The sequence below is a fragment of the Podarcis bocagei genome, assembly GCF_964188305.1.
Source record: "Podarcis bocagei genome assembly, chromosome: 1".
In the NCBI taxonomy this organism is placed as follows: Eukaryota; Metazoa; Chordata; class Lepidosauria; order Squamata; family Lacertidae; genus Podarcis; species Podarcis bocagei.
In genome coordinates this window covers 7,295,805-7,318,221 of record NC_138125.1, presented here as the reverse complement: position 1 = coordinate 7,318,221, position 22,417 = coordinate 7,295,805, and the positions used below count along the sequence as shown (strand labels likewise).

At 47.3% G+C, this 22,417-nt stretch overlaps 1 protein-coding gene across 3 annotated transcripts; it reads right to left on the bottom strand.

Annotated features, from left to right (window-relative positions):
* Positions 1-903: 903 nt before the first annotated feature.
* OTX2 (orthodenticle homeobox 2) lies at positions 904-22,135 on the bottom strand. Of its 3 annotated transcripts, none has more exons than XM_081194189.1 (5): positions 21,891-22,135; positions 21,657-21,756; positions 13,052-13,303; positions 11,403-11,554; positions 904-2,947 (listed from the first exon to the last, which is right to left on the bottom strand). In XM_081194189.1, exons 3-5 carry the CDS (start codon positions 13,146-13,148, stop codon positions 2,327-2,329), a joined length of 870 nt encoding a protein of 289 aa, XP_081050315.1. In that variant the 5' UTR covers positions 13,149-13,303; positions 21,657-21,756; positions 21,891-22,135; the 3' UTR covers positions 904-2,326. The 3 variants fall into 3 exon arrangements, with proteins under 3 accessions (XP_081050315.1, XP_081050316.1, XP_081050317.1); XM_081194190.1 differs by having other exon boundaries at positions 21,661-21,756; XM_081194191.1 differs by having other exon boundaries at positions 13,052-13,300; positions 21,661-21,756.
* Between the last annotated feature and the right edge of the window lie 282 nt (positions 22,136-22,417).

Here is a 22,417-nt window from a genome sequence, read left to right as displayed (position 1 = left end):
ATAAATTGCACTGGGCGTCCACCCCGGAAACAGGACGCGGCTGAAAGATGGCGAGAAGATCGCGGTCCTTAGGGTGGAGGTGGGGGACATTTTTGAAGGGTTCTCTCTCTCCCCCCCCCCCGTCTTTTTTAAGCAAACAAGAAAGGAAAGCTGGAAACTCGTTGAAACTTAATTTAAATGAGAAACCCGGGAAGACAATTTCTCAGCCCTGAAGAGGAAACGATTTTCCTAGCAGTTTGGGGGGGGGGAGGCGGGGAGCGGCGGTGGGGAGCGCTGGAGGGTCTTTTGTGTCCAGCTGTAGAAATCATAGCTTTCAAAAACTTTTCCCAAACTCCTTTGTCCGGACATCACTTCTGCGTGACTGGTTCTCCTGTTCCGAGTACATCCTATCCCTTCTTAGAAAGTTTATAGGAGCTGCTCAAACACCCTTTTCGCCCCCCTCCTCCCCTCCCCAGGATCTCTCCCACCCTCCTTTATCTCCCCTCCTCTCCCTTTCAACCCCCTAAATTAATCTACAAAAAAGTCCCACTCGCACATACACCACAGCTTTCTACTCTCACCCCACCACAAAAGAGAGACATTTACAGAAGTCCAGTTCATTTCCTAACCTAACCACACAAAAATACCCAATAGCCCCGAATCAAAGATCTGGCTCCTGTCTCCGGTGCGGAGAGATCAGTTTGTTGGTTTGGCAACCACCAAATGTTCCGAAAACGAATCACAGGGAGCTTATCTGAATATATATATATATATAGCTTTTCTGGCATTACAGCATAGCAAGAGATACCCTGACCTACCTAACCCATCACCCAATTCTCTCCCTTCCTGGATCCCCTCCTCCCCTCCCAAAAAAAGTGAATCCAGATTTCAAAAAGTGCCTTTGCAAGGAAACCGGAAGACACGACCATTGCTTGTGCTAGAACCATTTTAATATAATTATACATATCTGCCAAATCCAGAAAAGAAAAGGTTTATGCATATATTTCTCTTTTTTTTTAATTGCACATCTGCAAGCATTAAAAACAACAATGAATTTCTCCTTTTGGAAATTCAAGGTCAGAGCAATTGACCAATGTCTTAAATATTTGTCTCCTTACCCCCTCCCCCAACAGTAAGCTATTGTTAAGCAGATGAATTTTAAAAGTCCTTGTGTATTTTTGATCTATCGACAGGGTTTGTCTTCCAAATCTCGTGGTTCATTCATTCATTCAGAGACAGTTTGTTGTAAAAAGGTTTTTGTTTTGTTTTTTTTCAGTGCAGTTTACCTCTGGTGAAAGGCAATTTTTTAAAAAAAAGAGAGAGAGAGAAAGGAAGAAAGAAAGAAAAGAGAGAGAAAGAGAAGTGGTCATATGTAATTCACTTGCTCAAATTTCACTGTTAATTATAACCTATTTAAAATCACAGCAGAACCCCCTGCTGGCACGGGGTCTATGGTTGCATACAATACAGGAGATCACAGTTTTAAAGTCTAGCACAGATTAAAAACCACATATGTACCATTTATATAAGACACACACTGATTGTCTCTTAAAAACTACATATTGACTCCTTATGGACATTATTCTTATTTTTTTCCCCTCTTAAATAAAGTAGTGCAGCTAAGACAATCAGACTCACAACCCCACATTGCTCTGAACCGAGTTCTTTCTTTGTGTTGTTTCCTGGATTCTCCTGTGGCCAACTTTGCCAAACGCTGGCTCGGAAGCAATTAAAGGAGCTCGAGAGAGAGAGATATAGACATTGTCCATTTTTTTTGTTTTTTTTAAAAAATATTTTGAACCAAAGGGTTGGATGACAAACTGGGGAGGAGGAGAGAGGAAGGGGTGCGTTTTCTTCCCCATACACACACAAAAAGAAAGAAGAAAAAAAAATCTAGACATTTTCCTTTAAAAAAACAAACCACACACACACACACACACAACCAATCCAGCCCACCCCACGGAAAACTTGGCCCATAGTTGGAAAGATCTTCCATCCCATTCAGACAAAGGAACTCAACAAATAGGCTAAAACTATCAAGAACAGAGTGGGCTGTGAGTCTGCCCCCATAAGGTGTCCTTCCTTCTTCTCTTCCTTTCCAGAGCTTCTGAGCGAAAGATTAAATCGGCAGAATAGATCACGGCACACTGTCTTTCTTGTCTTTTAAGTTGTTTATTTACTTGTGTCCTGCTCGCGTTTCTCTTTTAATTTAAAACCAAAAGACCTGACTACAAGTTGGAATGTTCGACCTGCCATGGGCACTGTCTCGTCTGTCCTGACAACATCTTCACAATCCTTATTGTTATCAACCGTCATCATCGAGCACAAAAGGGTTCCTAACAGGTCTTCACAAAACCTGGAACTTCCAGGAGGACGTCTGGTCTTTATAATCCAAGCAGTCAGCATTGAAGTTTAGCTTCCAGGAGGCTGTTTGGTCCTTATAATCCAAGCAATCGGTGGTCGAGTTAAACCCCAAACTTGAAGCCCCATAGCCCTGGGTGGAGAGTGAAGCCGGAGACTGGTTGAGATGGCTGGCAACAGCATTGGTGCCCATGGGGCTAAGGGCAGCCCCCGGTCCGGGGAGCTGGTGGTGCATAGGGGTTAGATAAGATCCACAGTCCATCCCTCCAAAATAGGAAGTTGAGCCAGCGTACCCTTGGCTGTAGCCAGAAGCCTGAGTGTAGGTCATAGGGTAAGACCTCTGCATGCATGAAGAAGAGGTGGACAGGGGGTCAGAGAGTGGGGAAATGGAGGCAGGGCTCCAGATGGACACTGGGGCACTGCTGCTGGAGATGGTAGGGACTGAGGTGCTGGTTGGAGGCGTGAACTGCCCACTGGTCCCGCTCTCTGAACTCACTTCTCGGGCTGGAGAGCTCTTCTTCTTCGCGGGCCTCACTTTGTTCTGGCCCCCATTCTGCTGCTGCTGCTGCTGTTGGCGACACTTGGCGCGCCGGTTTTTGAACCACACCTGGAAAACCAATAGGAAAAAGCGGGAACAGAAGAAGAACGCTCGTTAGTCATGTAAATCGCAGCAAAGTCGTACGCAACAATGGCTCTGATTTCAAGGTAGAATTTAAGGGCAGGAGGAATTCCATGGATAAAGAGCACTGCTCTTTTCAAATATTTTTCCTTCCTTCAAAATTCCTTGTGTGCTTTCTTCAAGCAGGTCAAGAGTCAACGTTGGCTCACCACAACGCAGTGCGTGGTTTGAACGGCAAGTTTCAGGGAGCAAGGAGCATATTTGTTTCAAAACTTTGCTTTTCATGACAACTCTAATCCTATATCTGATCAGCTTTGCTCATTGAATGGAAATATTACCTTTAGCATACCCTGGACTCCCCAAAGCACAGCAGGCTCTGGTGAGAGGCAGACAACACCTACAATTCAACCCGACGAATAACCTGCCTTAATATTTTTTTAGTGAACTTCTCAGTTAGTCTTCCCAATTTCTTTGCTCCCATCAAAATTCCTTGGGTATTTTTTTGTTTTTACCTAAGAAGTATATTCATTCATTCATTCATTCATTCATTCATCTGAAGGAGAAAAATATGGCGATAGCTCTGATGGTGCTGTGGCATCATGGAAGCAAAGCCAACACATGTCTAACTTGGAGGCTTCTCAGCCTGCAATTTGAGATTCTGTGATGGTTTATCACCTGCGACTGGTCAATGGGAGCCAAGAGCTGCGGTTTGAGTCAAGGTGACCAAGGTTGATGATCATGAGATGTGAGCCCTCAGCAGCCAGATATGATTTGACTGTTCCATTGTTCCCTTCTCTCAGCTTCCTCATATTTGAGACTCCCCGATTACTGGTTTTCTGTACCCAGCAAGAGAGGCTCCACAGCCTTCATAAAGCAAGGGATCATCACCAACGCTTGTATCTCAGACCACTAAAAGGAATGTAAGAGTTGGAAGCTCCTTTATGGCGCCAGCTTGACCTCAGGGGATTCCGACCAGTGATTTCACATGTAGAACTAAGCAAACCCAATTGCTTAAGAAGGCCACTTTGGGGAAAGGGTGGGTGGGTGGGGGAGAGGAGAGAAGCCCCTCCCAAGCCCGTGAGCTTGCCAGCTTAGGGTACCCCAAGGACCTCCACTTAAGTCCTATTGAAGTCAAGCCCTTAATTAAAAAGAACAGAGTATTAGAAAGGGAGGGGGGTTTTAACAATTAAGGGAGCAATTGGGTGGGAGGGAATCAGGCTTGTTCTTTTAAATGAGCTGCGTATTCTTTCCTCTTCCAGCCCACCTACAGGATCAGGTCTTTGAATGGGGAGCAGTCAGCTAGGAAGTCTCCCTGCTTCCCCTTCAGAGTCACAGTAGGGTTGGACTGACATTAAAGGCCTCCATCCGAGGCGCATGCAAGGGAGAGCATTCTCCAGTGGAATCAATGAGATTTGCTTTCAAATGGGGCGTGTGCTTGTGTGTGTGTGCCAGTTCCAGCTTTTCCTCCCTCGAACACAACACCCTTGCACCATCCAAGAGGCTCAGTCCTCTGAAAGGCCACCCTGAGTCTCCATGATGTTCTGGACTCCTTGACTTCCCAAGGCTAGGTCTACTGCCCAAAGTTATGCGATGGAGGCTAGGTTTGTGCAGGGCAGCTGTGAGTGGTTGGACAGGATTGTACCATTTTAGACTACGGGGAGAGGGGTGCTCTTTTTAAATGTACCCCAAGTTAGCAGAACGTACTGCAAATAGGATACCTTACACAGGGAAAACTTCAGGGAAGTTTTTAATGTGTGATATTTTAGTGTATTTTTGGTCTTTGTTGGAAGCTGCCCAGAGTGGCTGGGGAAACCCAGCCAGATGGGCGGGGTACAAATAATAAATTATTATTATTATTATTATTATTATTATTATTATTATTATTATTGGTGATGGGCAGTGGAGTACCCATTATTTGATGTAAGAATTCTAACACTTTCCCCTATATAATGAGAAGCGCTCTCTCTCTCTCTCTCTCTCTCTCTCTCTCTCTCTCTCTCTCTCTCACACACACACACACACACACACACACACACACATAACATCCTTCTTTCCCTCCCCAGTTAATTCCACCCTTCATCGTAACCTGATTAAAGGGTCATGGTCACGAGGTATCACTCCACATCACTAACAGCCATTAACACACCCACCCCAGCAAATAAAAAAATTCAGAACTCAGTTTCGTATATAACGTTCCTCCGTCTGTCCTTCCCAATCCTAGGCCAGTATTAGGCCAGCTCAAAAGGCCTAGTGGAAGGCTTTTAAAGGTAAAGGTAAAGGTAAAGGGTCCCTGACAGTTTACCTAGCTCCAAAAGCTAACCCCTGTGGGTACCTGCCTATGTTCAGTGGGAAAAATATTCCACAGCCAGGGTGTCCTATTCATTGGAAGTTGCAGAGTCACAGATTTTGTTTAGTAATGGCAGAACCAAAAGGGTTCTATGGTAGAATCCAAATCATAGGCAAGATGGTTCAACACAACCACTGTTTCATGCTGCCATTTTGGTACCTGGGGGAAGAGGGATGCTTCTGCCTGACACCTAAGATATGTAACAAAGGCGTCAGAAGAGCCTTGCTGAGAAGAGCATTCCACAGATGGGGAGCCACCACAGAAAAGGCCCAATTTCGTATTCCCACCCTCCAGACCTCTCACAGAGGAAGCCCACAAAGAAGGGCCTCAGGTGATGATCACGGGGTCTGGGTCGGGTCATGGTACCCCAGGTCATTGCCCAACAGCTGCTTCACAGTGGTTTCTGCTTGTTTTAATTTTGAATACTAAAAGTTTTGCTTATCTAGGAAAAAGAGGAGGAGGAGGAGGAGGGAGGAAAAAAAGAGAGGAAGGAAAGAAGCAGCTGAGGAATGTGTTATATCATTCCTGATTTTTCCTCTGCTAAATATTGCTTTTGAATAGCAAACTAAATGCTGCTTCTTAATATTGTTCTGGGCTGCAAGCATTTTAAATGTCTACTGAGGCGCTGCTGCTTTTTAAAAATGAAATCATTTTGGTGGTGCATAATCATGCTTAGTTCGCTTTACTCTTCATGTGATTTATATTGTCATCCACATTGATCAGTTCTAAATAGAAAGCGGGAAAGAAAACCCCAAAATAAATAAATGAATACACGCATTTGCTGTGGGCCTGAACCTTTTGCTAACACCAAAGTCCTACTAATGTTGCAAATGTTAGGCAGATTTGTCTTTAAAGAAAGCAGCCACATCCCATTAATCTCTTTGATTGCTCAGCCAACTAATACAAAAATAGTATCTAGGCAAAAATACACAGAGTTAAAAGCGTGCTGATTTGTGGTCAACCCTTCGGAGCAGATGATATTCCACAGCCACTAGACCACAGTGGCTTCAGAGCTACAGTACTAAGGAGAGATGCCTATCTGCTTGGCCACCTCACTCCCCAAATTTCTCACTAAGGGCTCATCCTCTGTCTCTCCCCCCCCCACTTTCTCCCAGGAAACCCGAACTTCAGAGCTGAATTAGAATAAATGGCAATTTATTCTGCAGATTGCCATCTGTTCTGATCTAGTGCTAAAAAACAGAAGCGTAGACAAGCTCAGAGTGTAACAGGACTGCTCTTTGCTGCTTCATCTATGAGAGAGCATTGAAGAGAAGGCTCCTCTGTTGCAAGAGATCACCTCTCTTAGCAGAAAGCCTTGAGCATTTCCATCAAGTGCAACTTCCTCAAGGCATGGAGAACAGCCATTTGCAGAAGGGAGCTTCCCTCTGCGGTCAGTACACTCCCTCAGAAACTGAACTGCGCACACAGACATCTCCCTTCCCCTCCAGCAGGGAAGGAAGTGGGTCTTTCTCTGATCCTACAGTACAGATGGTGGGGGAAGACTTCTACAGGTTGTGTCTGTATCATATTGTGGGTGGCAAGGATGCGTTTCGAAGGCAATGCATTTTACGAACACGTGTGCTAAAAAGCTGTCATGGCTCCTAGCTCTCCGTCTCAGGTGCCCATGAGGTTTGTTGCGCATAATGCAAAAAGACCCCCAAGTCTGGCTAATCCCAATGAGGACTAGCGGCCTCTTCGTATTAATTAAACCTTCGGCACATTTTTTAAAAAATGTAAAAGAGAATTGCAGCATGCACGTCACTCATACAGGCAGAGTTGTTGGAAAGCTACAACTAGCTGCAGTTTCGGTTGGAGGTCACGTGTGTGAAAGTGAAGTGGCCATCAAATATATTCCAAGAAATATATTTTGAAAAGGTCAACCTGGTGCCCTCCAGTTGCGTTGGACGACAATTCCCATCAATGATGTGCTGGCTGGGGCTGATGGGAGTTGTAGCTCAAAACATTTGGAGGGCACCGGCTCACGAAGGCTGGGATAGGTGTTAAAAATGAAAGCATGAATAAAGGTAACTGATTCCTCTACCTCCCAGTATGGGCAGATTTCTACTACAAACATATTGTTTATACACTTGTTTAACATGATAGTTAACTGTGTTATAAGGATACTAAGGGTCCTTTTTCAGGCATATCTGTATTCCAGTTCCCAGGCTTTCCCAGAGAGAGTGAAAGGCTATTAAACCAGTTTAAGTCTATGGTGTAAATTCGCCTTGCTGATTCCTGTTGCTTAGAATACACTATTAGTGAGAGAGGTGATGTCATCAAGTGTCTCTTAGGGATGAAAGCACATATCTTTTGCCATGTCTACCGCACAGCCTTTCTTGCAAACATCTAGGCAGCTCAGCCCATAACTACTGAAAAGCAAGCTTCATTGAACTAAGTGGTCTTTGCTTCAAAATTCAGAGCCCTTTCAAAGGGTAAAAATGTATACATGAAAGTCACGGGAAACTTGTATCTAAATTGAATCATTTTATGATCCAGGGGCTTGCAGACGGCTGGAGGAGGGATTTTTTGGGGAGTGTATGTTTCCTTACAGCCCTCTCTCTATATATTGCACATAGACCCTATGCACAAGTATGTCACCACAGACAAAAATGCATCTTCAAAGCATGCATACAGAAAGCGAGCGCACATGTGATAGGCTTGCCAGATTTTGAAAAGCAAAAAAGAGGACGCTATGACGACTCTCATTTTACATACCCCCTACTATATGTGGGCTATAGAAGCTGTGATATATTGCTGAGCAGGGGGCAGGAGAAGAGAAGAGGAAAGCAAGTCTTCAACCACCAGTTGTGTCTATGTCTCATCCAGAAAGCAGAGCCATAAACGTTTTGGCAAATTTGAAAAATCCACTCGGACAGACATTTTATCCCTGAAAAGGAGGACTTGTCCTGGATAAAGAGGACACATGGCAACCCCAGCTATAGTAACACTACACTGTGATCTGGATTTGGACTTAAATTTCTTCTTCATATAACATTTCGTTATGTGTGAATCATTTTTGCATTTATGGTCAACTGCAGGGAGAAAGCTTTCCTACGTTACAGAGTTTGCATTTCTCCCAGGACAGCTTTCCAAATGACACATGCCACATAATTCAGCTTTGGGGTCAGACTACCACAGATCCATGGTTGCACCTATTTCATCCAGCGGCAGACATACTCCACTGTAGCCAATGACAAAACAGCCCTCCCACCCCAAATTTGGTTTTAATAGAGCTGGATTTCACCTGGTTTCAATCAACCCTGTGAAGTGGACAGTGGAGGAAGATCTTTTCTGCTCTCTCTCTCTCTCTCTCTCTCTCTCTCTCTCTTGACGGTTCTGGAATCTGGTGTGAACTCAAAGCGGAATACACAATGTGTGTAGTTATTTGGGGTGGAAGCCAATAATTTAGCATTAGGGTCTCCTTCTTTTATTTGACGGAACAGATACAGAGGCCTGTCACCTCAAGGACCAATGGGTTGAGGGACTAAAGGCAATTGGGCTCAATTCTGATCAAAAACAGCTGGCGAGGCCAACTAGAGAGTCGAGGGCATGTGTTGCAGCTGCCATCTGGGTCCAGTCTGTACCTGGGTGGGAGAACTACCTGGGAACCACTCGCTCCATGATGGAAGAAAGGAGAGGCATAACCATAAGATGAAAATAAGATATAGAAAGCCACAGAGGGCCTAGGAATTGCCTCCCACATCCAGTGGCGTAGCGTGGGGGGTGCAGGGGGGGCCGGCCGCACCAGGCGCAACATCTGGGGGTTAGGGTTAGGGGGCGCAAATCCATGGGTTAGGGGGCGCAAATCCATGGGTTAGGGGGCGCAAATTACTTGCCTTGCCCCGGGTGCTGACAACCCACGCTACGCCACTGCCCACATCCATTCAGTGTAATCCAGCATTTATCACTCTATGATTTAAACATCTTTGCCAGCCTATTTGGTGTTAAATACCACCTGTGGACCATCTATAGATGGTTTTCCTTTAAAGTATAGCATGCCATGAATTTGAAGTTGTTTGTCCATAGATGTTCCCATAAGTTTAAATCAATATTGTGTGCCCTAGCCCTAGCCCAACTAAATCATTGATGACTTGACCAACTCCTCCTTCATTTCCTATCCAATAATAGTTTGTACGTTTTAGAAAGAATTTTAACCTTACAACCTAATAACTGTGATCTCTGGTCTGCAAACCCCTCCCCCCCCCAACATCTCCGAAGGACCTGCATGTCCCACTGCCCAGAGCACATGGTGGCAGAAGTGGACCACCAGATTTAGTACTGAGTGCCCTGGACATGGCCAGACCCAAGAATTTTTGGACCTCAAAGCAAAGGAGCACAGCATGGATCTCCCTTCAGCACCCGCAATGGGACAGCAGTCTCCAAGGTACCAACAGACTATATGGAACACACAGCTCTGTCCTCCAACAGAAGAAAATGACCCTGATCCAGTCATAGGCAGACTCAACCCTCCAGATGTTTTGGGACTACAACTCCCATCACCCCTAGCTAACAGGACCAGCGGCCAGGGATGATGGGAATTGTAGTCTCAAAACATCTGGAGGGCCGAGTTTGCCTATGCCTGCCCTGATCCCTAGGGCTTAGGAGGAACAGCCAGGAGGCTGCTCTCACTGCCCCAAGCCCACCAGAACCTGCTACCTGTAGCAGTTGCCTCTCCTTGTCTCACGGTAGGGCCGGCCCCTGGCTCTGGACAGAGAGTGCAGAACCAACCCTGGCTCCTGCTGCAACAACAAGTTCATCTATAGGTTATATACATTTGCAGTCATTCGCAAATTACTCCAACCCACTACTCCTTTCAATACATGCAGAAATCATCCTAGATTTAAACTCTTTTTTTTATAATGTAGTGTCTTAAGAAGTGGGAATAAAACCAGGAGCTTGGGGGGCGGGCGGGGGGGGGGAGGGAAAGCATGCTAGGTTTGTGCTTTCAAGGTCTACATTTCAGGGGCATCATTTGGGGAGATTTGATGGGTGCCCCTCCCCACCCTGTGTTTCAGGAGTTAGCTGGATTAATGGCTACTTAGCTCCCTTCTCTTATAATCAATTAAATGCGCGAGTTTTCTTTTTCTAAAAATAGGCAGGTTACAAAACGTGAATGAGTAACCCTGCTGTAAGTTGTATGAGGTTTGGGAAAGGAATCAAAGATTCCAAAAAATTATTTATTTATTTATTGTTGCTGTATTTTAACTTTTATATCCTGCTTTTCCTTCGTTGTGGAACACAAGGGGGCATCTTGATGTGGTTCCCAGGCAGGCACTGACCAGCCCCAGATCTTATTAATAACAGCAAAGCAAAACCGTGACCTCATGTGCCTTCAGATTGTGTGCATATCTGGTTAAAGCCTTTGCTGAGACTCTTCCACCTCACCCTCCTGGAAATCAGACACGGCACCCTGGTACATCAAACTCGAGCCACCCTGAAGACCCACACAAGTTCTCCTGAATGGTAACCACATGTCCTACTGCACAGGACTGTTGTATGTGAGGAGGTAGAGGCAGCAAGAGAGACGAAGGCCTATCAAATTTATCTCTCCCCTATTCAAACCTCTTGACTGCTGCCCACCACATTAATCTGAAATGTGTGTGTGCGTCCACTGTTTAATCTGCCTTCACTTTTTTTGGAGTGTGTGTGGTACACTGGAAGCAAGGACTATTGGGGATGGTCCGGAGCCACGTGGTACAGCATCTGATCTATATGCAGGAGGTCCCAGGTTCAGGCATCCCCAGGCAGGGAGTGTCTCCTGCCTGAAACCTTGGAGAGCTGCTGCCAGTCCGTGTAGACAATATGGAGCTAGATGGACCAGTGGTCTGATTCAGTATAAGACAACATCCTATGCTTCCTCGCTTTGTTCTATGCATACCTCTGGGGTGCTAGAGAAGCGGAACATTGTCTACTGCACTGACCGGTGAAGGCAGTTGCAGGCAGGAGTCTCTCTCTCCCTGGAGATACCGGGATTTGAACCTGGGACTTCTCACAAGCAAGGCAGATGCTCTACCTCTGAGCTACGGCCCTTCAGACAGGGAGAGCCCTAACCCCACAAGCAGCAGTACCGCCGCCGCCACCACCTCCTCGGCTTACCTGGACTCTGGACTCGGGGAGATTGATTTTGAGCGCAACCTCCTCTCGCATGAAGATGTCCGGGTAGCGGGTCTTGGCGAAGAGGGCCTCCAGGACGTCCAGCTGCGCCCGGGTGAAAGTGGTGCGCTCCCTCCGCTGCTTCCGAGGGGTGGCTGGGGAAAGAAAAGGACCGCAGGGGTTCAGGGGAAGAAGCTCGCGAGACCACCACCACCACCCCCACGCCACCCGACTGGCAAACTCGCCTCGTGCGCGTGCCCATCCACAAGACCGCTAAGACGGAGGCTTTGGGCAATCCCGAGGCCAAACACGTTTCCCACGTGAACGAGTCCCCAACCGGAATGCCAGGAGGCTTCTTCTAGAGTAAACACAACGCTCGCGGCAGGGCTCCGATAGCACGTCTACTCAGGGGTAAGCTCCAGGGAATTCACTAGGATTTCCTAACAAGGAAGGGCGCCTAGGACCGCAACATGCCGTCGCGATCCTTACGCATGTCCCCCTGGCTTTCAAGGGGAGGCGCTCGGCTTCCTCCAGATCTACGCACACAGAGAGGAAAACTACGTTCCCCGGGGTGGGTGGGAATCCTTGGAGAAAAGTAGGGACTCGCCTCTGCTTAATAGGATCGGGCTGCGCGGCCAACCCGGGGAGGAAAAGCCCTACTCAAGGGAACGGGGCTTACTCCCGAGTAAACATGCCCGGGAGATGGGGTTCTAGCACAAGTCTAACCTTAACTCCTAAGGTCCTGTTAAGTGGGCCTGGTGAACAGAGGAGGTGCGCGTCTACTCAGAAGTATGTCCTGTTGAGTTTAATGAGATTTACTCCCAGGTAAGTGTGTACGGGATTGCACCCTGATTTCGGCAGACCCGAGGAGCCTCAATGAGCGACGCCGAGCGGCTTACTCATAAGTAAGCCGCGCGGATTTCAGTGGAGCCCAAAGCAGTCTTGGAGCGAAGGAAAGGGAAAAAATCCCAGCAATTATTGGAATCAGGGCAACCTCCGGCCTTGCGCCAGAGCTCAGAACTTAGGCTACGATCCTCCCGCCCTGAGAATAAACAAACTTGAGCACAAGACGGGACTCGCATTTGGAGGAAGCCCGCTTCTATTCGGGCTGAGAGGCATTCGCGGATGACGGATCCTATCACCGCGGCTGCAGATTCTCTTAAGCCCTTCTCTACCCGAAACAAGCCCTCAGCCCTTCTCCATCCAAATAGAAGACCCCCACCCCGCGCAGGGTCACCATCTCCAGGTCCTTAAGTTTGGAGCCCCCTTCCTCCCCAAGCAAGCTGTCAGAATCAAAATAAAAAACATAAATAAAATAAATCCTTGACGTGCCGTCCAGGGAACTCGCAAAGTTACGCAAAAGTTTCCTCACCTAGGGGGAAATGGAACGCTAATTTTGGGGAGATGGGATGGAGAGAGTGGGGCGATTCTCCTTTGGGCGCTTAAACATATGTGCCGTCGGAAGTAATTTCGGACGCCTGGAAAGTGTCCATCGAAGATTGCAGGCAGCCACAACTCCAGAATCTAGCCGGGATCCCCCCGCCCAAAGTACCCTCTGGAAACTCCGACATGCTCTCCAGAATTTCTCTCCATCATTCCCTGGCCCGATTCCCTGAATGGAAGCCCCCGGTTTGGTTTGGTTTTTTGCTTACCTGGGTACCCGACGGACGGATGCAGAAGATCCATTCCGGAGGTGGTGAGGCTCAGCCCGTTGACAGCGTAAGGTGGTTGCTTAAGATAAGACATCATGCTAAAGTTGGGGCGGGGTGGAGGAAAGATGGCCAAAATTCCGGGGTGGGGGTGGGAAGAGGGGACCGGATCCTCCTCTCCCGCCTTCTGGGTTTCCTTCAGGAGCCTGGAGGGCGGAGAAGTCCTCGGAAGGAAGACTGGAGCTCCCGGGTCTACTGGTTTTCAAAAAGAGGGGGATGAGGGGAGAAGGAAAGAAAGAAAGAACGAAATAAATAAAGAGAAAGAGTGAAAGAGATGAAGGGGCTGCTAGCGCGGGGAGGAAAGAAAAGGTCCCTTTAAGGATCTCTTGCAAAATGGATTGAAAGGAGGCGCCGTCGAGGAGAACTGCCTGCAAAACCGCCAGATGCGCACTGCGGGCGCATCCCTCGGCGTGGCTGCCCAGCGGTCCTCCCCGCCCCCCCCCGCGCAAAAGTTACAGTGCATATATACAGTAATTGCCTCCTTCTTTAGGAACACCCCCTACACACACACACACAACTCATGGCTACACCGGATTGCTATGGGGGGGGGGGCATTCGCCTGCGTTTCCCCGGTCTTAGCAAGTAGTTCATTGTCTCCGACCAAACTTGATTGGGGCCCATTTCGCAGACACAAAGAACTCCTTGGCTAAATAAATAAGGCCGCTAACAAAGCCTCTCTCCAGCCCCCAGCCCCCACCCCTTCCACGTTTTCCTCGACGACAAAAGAGCGTATCTGTTGTCCGCCCCCCCCCCACAAGCTTTTTAATTACCCCGGATTTTGCAATTGCAAGGGAAGAAGCAACCCCCCAAAAAAGTTTAGAATTAAAATGCCCACTTTAGAGAAGATCTAAGCTGGGGTTGAAAAGCAAGGGGGGGGGACGCCTCCCTTGCACCACCAGCCCCTCTATCATTGCATGCCTGAAGTGATTTCTTTCAGCAATTTCCCCCTAATTAGCACTTGGGCTAATTAGATTTAGAGGCAAAAAGAAAGAAAGAAAGACCCCCAGTTTTCGAAGACCTTTGGAAATACTGGGAGAGGGGGGGGGAGCTTGTTGCAAGCTAAACAAACAAGTAATTAACTTTTGCAAGAAGTGGGAAAATCTTTCTCTTTTCTTCCCCCTCCGGTTATCTTTGGCGAAGGGGGTTACCTTAATTGGGAGGATTAGGACCTGTGTGTGAGAAGCAGGAAATCAGAGATCCCGGGCTCCCTCCCTCTGCCCAATTTCGGTTTGGAGACCAATCCACAAAGATAAGGGAACTTGCACCGTTGCATTGTCCGTTCCTTCGCCCCCCCCCCATTCTCTGCCCCGCCCTCCAGCGGCCTTTCGGAGGTGTGTGTGTTTGTTCGTTTTAACACCTATTTGGATGTCAGCCGCCCTTTGAACCGCCCTCCCCGCAAAGTCCGATTGATTCCGTCCCCCCGCCGCTAAAGCGTCTCAGTATTCCGAAAGGTGATGCTAACCATTCCTGACAGATCCAGTCCTTGAGCATTTGAAGGAAGGAGATCGGTGACTCCAAGGATCTAATGAGCTCGAAATTTGAGGAGGAGGAGGAGGTTGGACCGGTTGCGCCCCCTCCCCGCTCCTCGCTTGTCCAGGAAATAAAGAATTTTGTGGACAGCTTGCTGTTTATAAATCGTTCTTATCCAATTTCTGTATTTTCGTTTCTCCGTGGAGGAAAGGCGAGGTTATTTCATTCTCACCTGCACAGCCCTCCGAGGTTAGGCGGAGAGAGTTGAGTTTTGAACTCAGAGCTCCCCAAATTATCACCACAATCTCTCCCCCCACCCCACCCCAAGTTTAGCAGACTTGATGAACTTGCGCCAACCCTTCCCAAGACAATCTTATAAAAACCGCTTCCATTACTGGGAGTTTACAGCCACCCTAAATTGTTCCCACTTTAACAGGAGGTCCAGATTCCAAATGGAAATCCTACTTAGTTTCTGTCCCCACCCCCAGCCCGTTTCGAGCTATGTAGGCCAGCCATAAGGAACGTTTACTCGGGAGCAAAAGCCCTTTGACCTCAATGACATTGATCGCCAAGTTAAGCGTGACTAGAATAGCAGGAGTTTACGCCTAAGATGAGTTTAATGCATTTCGTAAAACTTCCTTGCAAGGGAAAGCTACATTCCTTACCTCCGCCCGAAGTTTACGGGACTTACTTCGGAGTAAGGATGTAGAGGCTTGGACGGCACATCTATTCGAGTCTGCCACCGCCCTTCCTTACAGCCCCGATCCATTTATACAGAGGCAAACCCTTCCCAGGCGGATGACTCGCAAAAACCTCATTAGAATCGAACGAAACCCCCGCGAGGAACTGGATAATGACGCCATCTCTGGGAAAGCGAAGCCTGGAACTTAGGCCGATGACGTCACGAAACGCGCATGCACGCGCACACACACACCCAAGCCACAGAATCAACGCCCCAACCTGCGCGTCGTTCTGAACATGCACCGGACCCGAGTCCACGCGTGTTTATTCGAACGGACGCAGGCCCATACAGACGACCACAAAAATCCCTAAGGAAATTCTCTCTGGGGGAACGTGCACGTCCGTATGTTCCGGCCCACAAACCAAAGGGGTCTTTTGCGGCAGCCGCACATCAGACGCGTGAGGCGCTAAAATGGTTTCCCGCATCCACGCTGTGGCGGGGCTGATTCTCACTTAGGGAGGGGCAAGATATCGCAGCCTTACTTGGAAGGAATGCGCCCCAATATCCAAGGAAGGTTCTTCCGAGATCCGGGCGCAACGCGGTCCTCCACACACACTCCTGTGGCTAGGAGTCCCCATTCATCCACCAGAGGTTTCATCAGGTTAAACGCGTGAGGGACCCATTCAGTCGACCAACTCTGCACTGGAGAACCCAGGCTCGAGGGGAACCGTCGTTTAAGTAATTGCCTCCCCGCCCCCTCAAGTTGCATTAATGGAGGAGATGTTAAGCAATTCGCTCAAATTTAAAGTGAAAAAGATCGCTGCGAGCCCTGAAAGAAGTATTAATTGGAAGCTCAGGTCTCAGGGAGCCAGGATGTGGGGAAATGCGGCTTAGAGTCCTGCAGGAATATATATAGGGAAATGCTTAGCATCCGATTGCCTGCGGTCTATTAATTTTACCAGAACCTATTAAGCTAGTATAGGCAAACTGTTGGCCCATTTTAAAAAATCCAAAAGCCATATTAGACACTGCTTTGTGATATTTTGGTCGACCTAATAAAGGCATTAGCCTCTAATGTGGATTTTAAAATATATACCTAAACATAAAGGAAGACGCGCATTTTCTTTTTGTCTTAAGAATTAAAAATGAGAGAGAGAGAGAGAGGATAAATGGCAATTGTTTCTAAATATATATGGGCCAAGCCAGCTAAAACTAAGAGTCCTCCAATCAGTGGGAAAGAATTCGGCAGGCGTTTAAGTTTCCCCACTGAAATCAAAAGGGCAAGTTTTTGGGCGGGGGAGGGGGAGAGAAAGTTCCCAGCTTAATTTTGCAACAATTTTGCCTGACCGAGCAAATGCATTTGCCTTAATACGCATTTTACAAACTCTACTTCTGTTATTCAGAAGCTCCACAATGCCCAATGGAGATATCTGAGCTTACTAGGGAGTCCAATCCCATACTTGTTATAAAATCTAAATTCATTTGGAAGTTAGTATTATTTATAAGTAAGGAAAATGTCTTTAGGGTGGTAAAGTGCTTGTAAAATCAACTTCTCTCCCCCCCTTTTAAATTAAACACATAGAATTTTATATATATATATATATATATATATATATATATATATATATATATATATATATATATATAACACTTGAGAAAGTTAAGGTATTTAACGCTGATCTCCAAAGAACATTAGAGCACATATATAGGACACCTGCGCTGTTGTTCATTTATTTTATAGCTCTCCAGAGCCATTTAAGTCAATCTCAGTTTTACAATTAATTTCAGTGATTTAACACCTTAGTACACGTACCCGGGAGTAAACCCTACTGAACGGAGTAAACCTCTGAGTAAACATGCCCAGAGATCGGGGTGCAATATTTTATTAATATTATTATTACTGTATTATTATTAGCGACAGTCAGTCACCAGCATCTCAGCCTGTGACAGCTACACGCGTTTATTACAGCGCCCAGGATCAGTTCAAAGGAAGCGCGTTGCAGCCGCTTTAATCGCTACTAATTATCGGCGCAATCCTCTCAGTATTTACTCGGAAATCTGTCCCACCCAGTCCAACTGCGTTTACTCCCTAGTAAGTGCGTCTTAGGGGTGCAGTTTAAGGCTGAGATTCTGTGCACACTTGACAAGGAACACAGCAGGACTTACTTCTGAGTAAGCATGGATACGTTTGCGCTGCAATCCTAGCCGCGCTTGCTCGGGAGTAAGCCCCATTGATCTAGGTGGGGCTAACTTCTGAGTAAATATGCATCGGGTGGAGATCTCCTTTGGGTCTTTCGGGTCCGCCGCTCCCCAAACCCAATACTTTTTTTTAACCAAAGGCTGGTTAGAGAGAGAGATACAGGATAAGTTTTGAAGAGCCCATCATGTTGCCTCGCTATTTTTTTAAAAGTCAGATCCTGTTTTCACTGCCTCCAAACTCTCCTCAAGTTTCCTTTAGAAACAGCATGCAGACCTTCTTGCTCTGGACCCGATCCAGCCCCCAGTCAAGCGTGTTGAAGCACCATTTATTTCACCGGGGGAGGGGAGAGAACCACGTGCTCCAGAAATCCACTAGATTTCACCTAAAGAAGTGATTTCCTTTTAAAGAGGAATCCTTTCCTCTGGTAACCAGACACGCGCATACATTTTCCCCACGGAGTGGAAACAAGACACTTGCTTTTGCGCGCCGAGGCTGCGACCCCAAGTACACCTTACTCTCGAGCAAGCCTCCTTGACACCCATGATTCTTACTTCTGAGTAATCACCCTTCGGCTGGCGCAGCTAAAACTAATGGAGACAAAGAGACGCTCTCAGTTTTGCAAAGCTTTCGGGAGGGAAAACTTTTCCCTCGCCTTCCCTACCTGATCCGAAGTCAAGCCCGTTTAAGCAAAGGACGAGTGAGCTGGCTTGTCTGGCCTTGTCCACTGAAGACGTGGATCTAACGGCTGTTCCGTGCAATCTGTCGCTTCAGCCTCTCCCTCTCCTCACCCCCCCTCTCCAGACCCCCCCCTCCTCAAGGACCCCATGTACCAGTTGCTCTGTCCCTGCTCAATTATAATTACCCCGTCCAAGAATTAATTATAATAAATGTTTTCTTGATAAACTAACGAGATAATCCGGGCGGCACACGTTCCTTAATTACGGGACGCCTGCAACAGCTCTCAGGATCATTTGGGTAGATTAATTTTCTGCATGGTGACGATGAAAGAAAACATTATATAGACTGGCAGAGGGGCGAGCCGAGAGCGCACCAGGGCCGTAAGCAGTTGGAGACCCCGCGTTCCACTCCACGCTTCTTTGCAGACACAAATACTTCCCCGAAGGAAAACAACAACAAAACAAAAAACAGCATATGAATGCAAAGTCCTCTCTCCCCCTCCCCCACTTCTCTTCACTCCTTTCACAAACGCATACACCGATCTTTTCCTCAAAACCGAATTGCAACCGCGCGAATATTCCTAACCCTGGGCCTTCCCATAGTTCTGGATTCCGCGCAATCACTTTCGCACTTCTTTCCTGGGGTGGGGAGGAAGAGGAAGAAGGCGTCAGAAGTTCCCTACCCGCCAAGAAAAAATGTTTGGGGACTTCGAAAGCCCTTCGGGCTGAAAATCTGGGAAACCCCAAGCGGGAGGGTGGGCGCTCTGACCTACACAGAGCGTCGTTCCGAATTAGTCAATTCGGTTTTTCTCTAGGGCGTTCCTCCTATTTGCTAAAGGAGGCTTATTTCGGCGTAGGCTGCAAAGCTCTGTTTATTCACTTTCTTGGGAGTAAACTCCACTGAACTCCGAGCGAGAAGATGCACATCTTAGATCCTTCGGTCCTCAAACAATCCCAAGATCCGTTTGTTGATGGGAACAGGGAGACGTGGATCGAACCCGAAAGTGGGTCTCTCTGCTCGCTTAACTAGGACGTGGGTTTCGGAGGACGTGGCTGACCCACGCTCTCACAACGAGAGGAAGTCCCATTGCTTTTACCTCCGAGTAAACGTGAGTAGGCTCGGCCTCCCTCGGGCCCTTTGCATTAAGACTTAAAACACCACCCAAGATTTGGAAAGTCGAATCCCACTAGGGCGCAGAAGGCGCGGGCCACGATTCCAAACGCCTCTCATGCTCTCCCTGCAATAAGAATCAAGCTGAAATGGGCGGGCTCTCCAGGGAATGATGCTTAGAACCGCGGTAGTTTCCAATAGGATATACTGCTTTTTAAAAAAAGTTGAAGCACCTAAGAGCACAGAGAATGTTTTATTTTTCCTATACAAAAGAGAGAAGTTTATCTGCCCAATCCATGTATATTCAACCTTATAGCTGTGCCAATGAACGCGAGAATTCACAAGGCAAACCGATTATAATAAATAAGCTTTCATTGAAGGTAAACATATACGACTCCGATATTTTTGCATAGATGCGTGCGTCCGATTCCACACATCCAACACAAGCCTGAAATACTTTCTAGCCCGATCCTCTGGACGCTGACTCAGAAGGAAGCCCAACTGAATTCAGTGGGAGTTACTCCCAGGGAAGCGCGCATTGGGATTGCAAACCCAAGACTTACGTGGAAGCAACGGAGCTGCGCGCTTAAGAGCGTGTTTGCTTTAAAATATAAAACACAAATAAGCCTTCGGGCAACAAAAATATTTTGCCCATTCCATACTTTAAAGTTCCTACTTTTTTAATTAAAAAGAAGGAGGAGGAACTATCTCCCTGCTCACACGTTCAGGAGCTACTTCTAGGAAAACATTTAGACCTATTCGGTGATTTTTTTTAAGGAAATGCTGGATCGCCTGCCTGTGTCTCAAAAGCGCGTTACGCGCGCGTGTATTGCTCGGAGACAAATGGTCGGCCCAGGTCAAGCAGGGCAGGAGGCGCCCGCGATCCTTCGCGCGTTTACTCCGCCGCAGCGCCTCCCCAGCCCCACACAAGGGAGACGATCCCCGGGACTCCACCCCACTGACGCCAAGGGGGCTTCCTTCTAAGCAAACCAAACTGGATCCGGGTGGGATGAGGAACGGTTGCCTAAGGTTCCCCAGGAGAAAGAATCTGCGTCCGTTATCACGAGCGCTTTCTCAGGGTCAAACCAGGCGCAGCGAAGGGTGTTGTTGTTTTTTTGCACAAGCGAAATCAAAACGGCTTTTCTAGTCCGCATGGAATATCTTTCCCCACCCACCATAAGAGAGAAAGTCAGGCTTAGGGAGTCTCCATTTCTCCCATGCGCGCCTTGTCTTGCCTGGCTTCAGAGTGTTGTGCGCCCCCAAAGCTTGCTACCTTAGCAACACCCGTAGCCCACGAAACCAACGAAGGCAAGAATGATAAAACGGGAAGGGGGGAGTCTCTCCAACACGTTGGTTCCTACCTGGCCAGCCCCCACCTCTCTGAACTTTACCCGCCCCCTCCCCAGCTACCACTTTCTAGCTCAACTCTCTCCCATTTTAACCCAACTCTCCATTCTTAGAATCTCCTTCGCGCGTTTCGAAGACCCAGCGCCGAGTTTGCCAAACGACCCCCACTCCACCCGACTAGCGATCGGAGTCTCAGGGAGAAACCGCCTTATCAGTAACCCGGGAGCCGGGTGGATTAAATTCCCAAAGAAAGGAAGAAAAATAAATATTGGATTCACAACATGCCAGCTAAGCCGCAAACTTTACAGCGAAACCGTTTTCGCACCCCACCCCTTACTCCGGAGGGACGGTGGTCGCAAATCTATTTTGTGTACACTGACTGGGAGAGAAGCCTATTGAATTCAGGGGGGTTTACTTCTGGGTAAACAAGGGCAGCATTGGTTTGAGGCGTGAGTAAACCTAAGTGCTTGCTGAGAAGTTGCCTTTGGATTAACAGTCCGCCCCGCGCGCCCCTCCACCCCCCAAAAAAATCCTCGCTTTATATCTCTTGCATTTTCATTCGGAATGAAAATTCTGGTTTATTTTTTCGTTTCCACCGCCCCCGAGACAAGAAAAGCAATTAACCCAGAAGGCCCAGGCAGAGCCGAAGAGGCTTAAAAAAGAAAACAAAAATAGAATAAACACGACGTGCTCGTTTCAAGTCGTTCTGCAAAACGGAATCGAAATAATAAGGTGACATTTCAACGACTTTTAAGGAAAACAAACAAAATATCTCTAGTACTCTATAGCCGAGATACGTTTGGTACTGTTGTAATTCCAGGGAAAAGAGCTAACCGCTTCTTTAAAAAAACGAACAAACATATACACATGTCCTTTTCTCTAAGGAATGATAAAGTCCCATTAAATTAAAATGCAACTTACTTTTTTTTAACGCTTCGAGGTTTTAAAAGGGAGGAAACTCTTAACGTTCCGGTTAAAGCGTTTTTTTAAAATGAAATTAACAAGATATAAAACATCAATCCTTTTTTTTAAAAAAGGTAACAGATAGATAGATTTCTCACTTACCTTAAAGCTTCAAGAAAATCTGCACGTTAAAAAAAAGCAGGGGCAAAACAACGCGGCCGAGTTATCCGAGTTCGTCAAAGCCAGAGTTTGTTCCTCCTACAAAAGAGACCACAAGGAAGAGCGTTAGACACCTTCCGCCTCCTTCAAGAAGTAAAAAAGCTGTATTTTAAATTTAGTTATTATTGTGATTATTGGGGGGGGGGAAGGGGAGTGTTTGCAAAATATGCTACCTGATTCTTAAACAATATATTTTTTTTGGGAAAAAATTAAAAAGCACCCCCAAGCACCCCCACAACCCCCCCTCTGGACAGTGGAGGGGCGTCGTGGCAGGTTGCGCTGGAGTAAGATTTGACTTTTTGAATAATGGTGGCGGAACGCTGGAAGGGCTCTCTCTCTCTCTCTCTCTCCCTTGCTCTCTCTCTCTCTCTTTCTCTCTCTCTCTCCCTCGTTCCCTCTCCCGGGTTGGTTTGCTGCGAAAGCGCCTGTCGGGCAACTTTTTTGACGCGGGCTCTCCAACCAATGGCAAGCAGGGAATGATTGACACATCTAAGCCAGAGGGAAGAGAATAAAAACAGACAACAGGGGGAAGAGGAAAAACAGGGCACAGCGTCGCCAGGGGGGCAATCAGACAACAAATAGCAGCTACTTTTAAAAAAAGACACACACACACACACACACACACACAAAATATATATGTGTGTGTGTGTGTGTGTGTGTGTCATATATATATGAGAAATGCCCCCCCCCCCATTCTAAA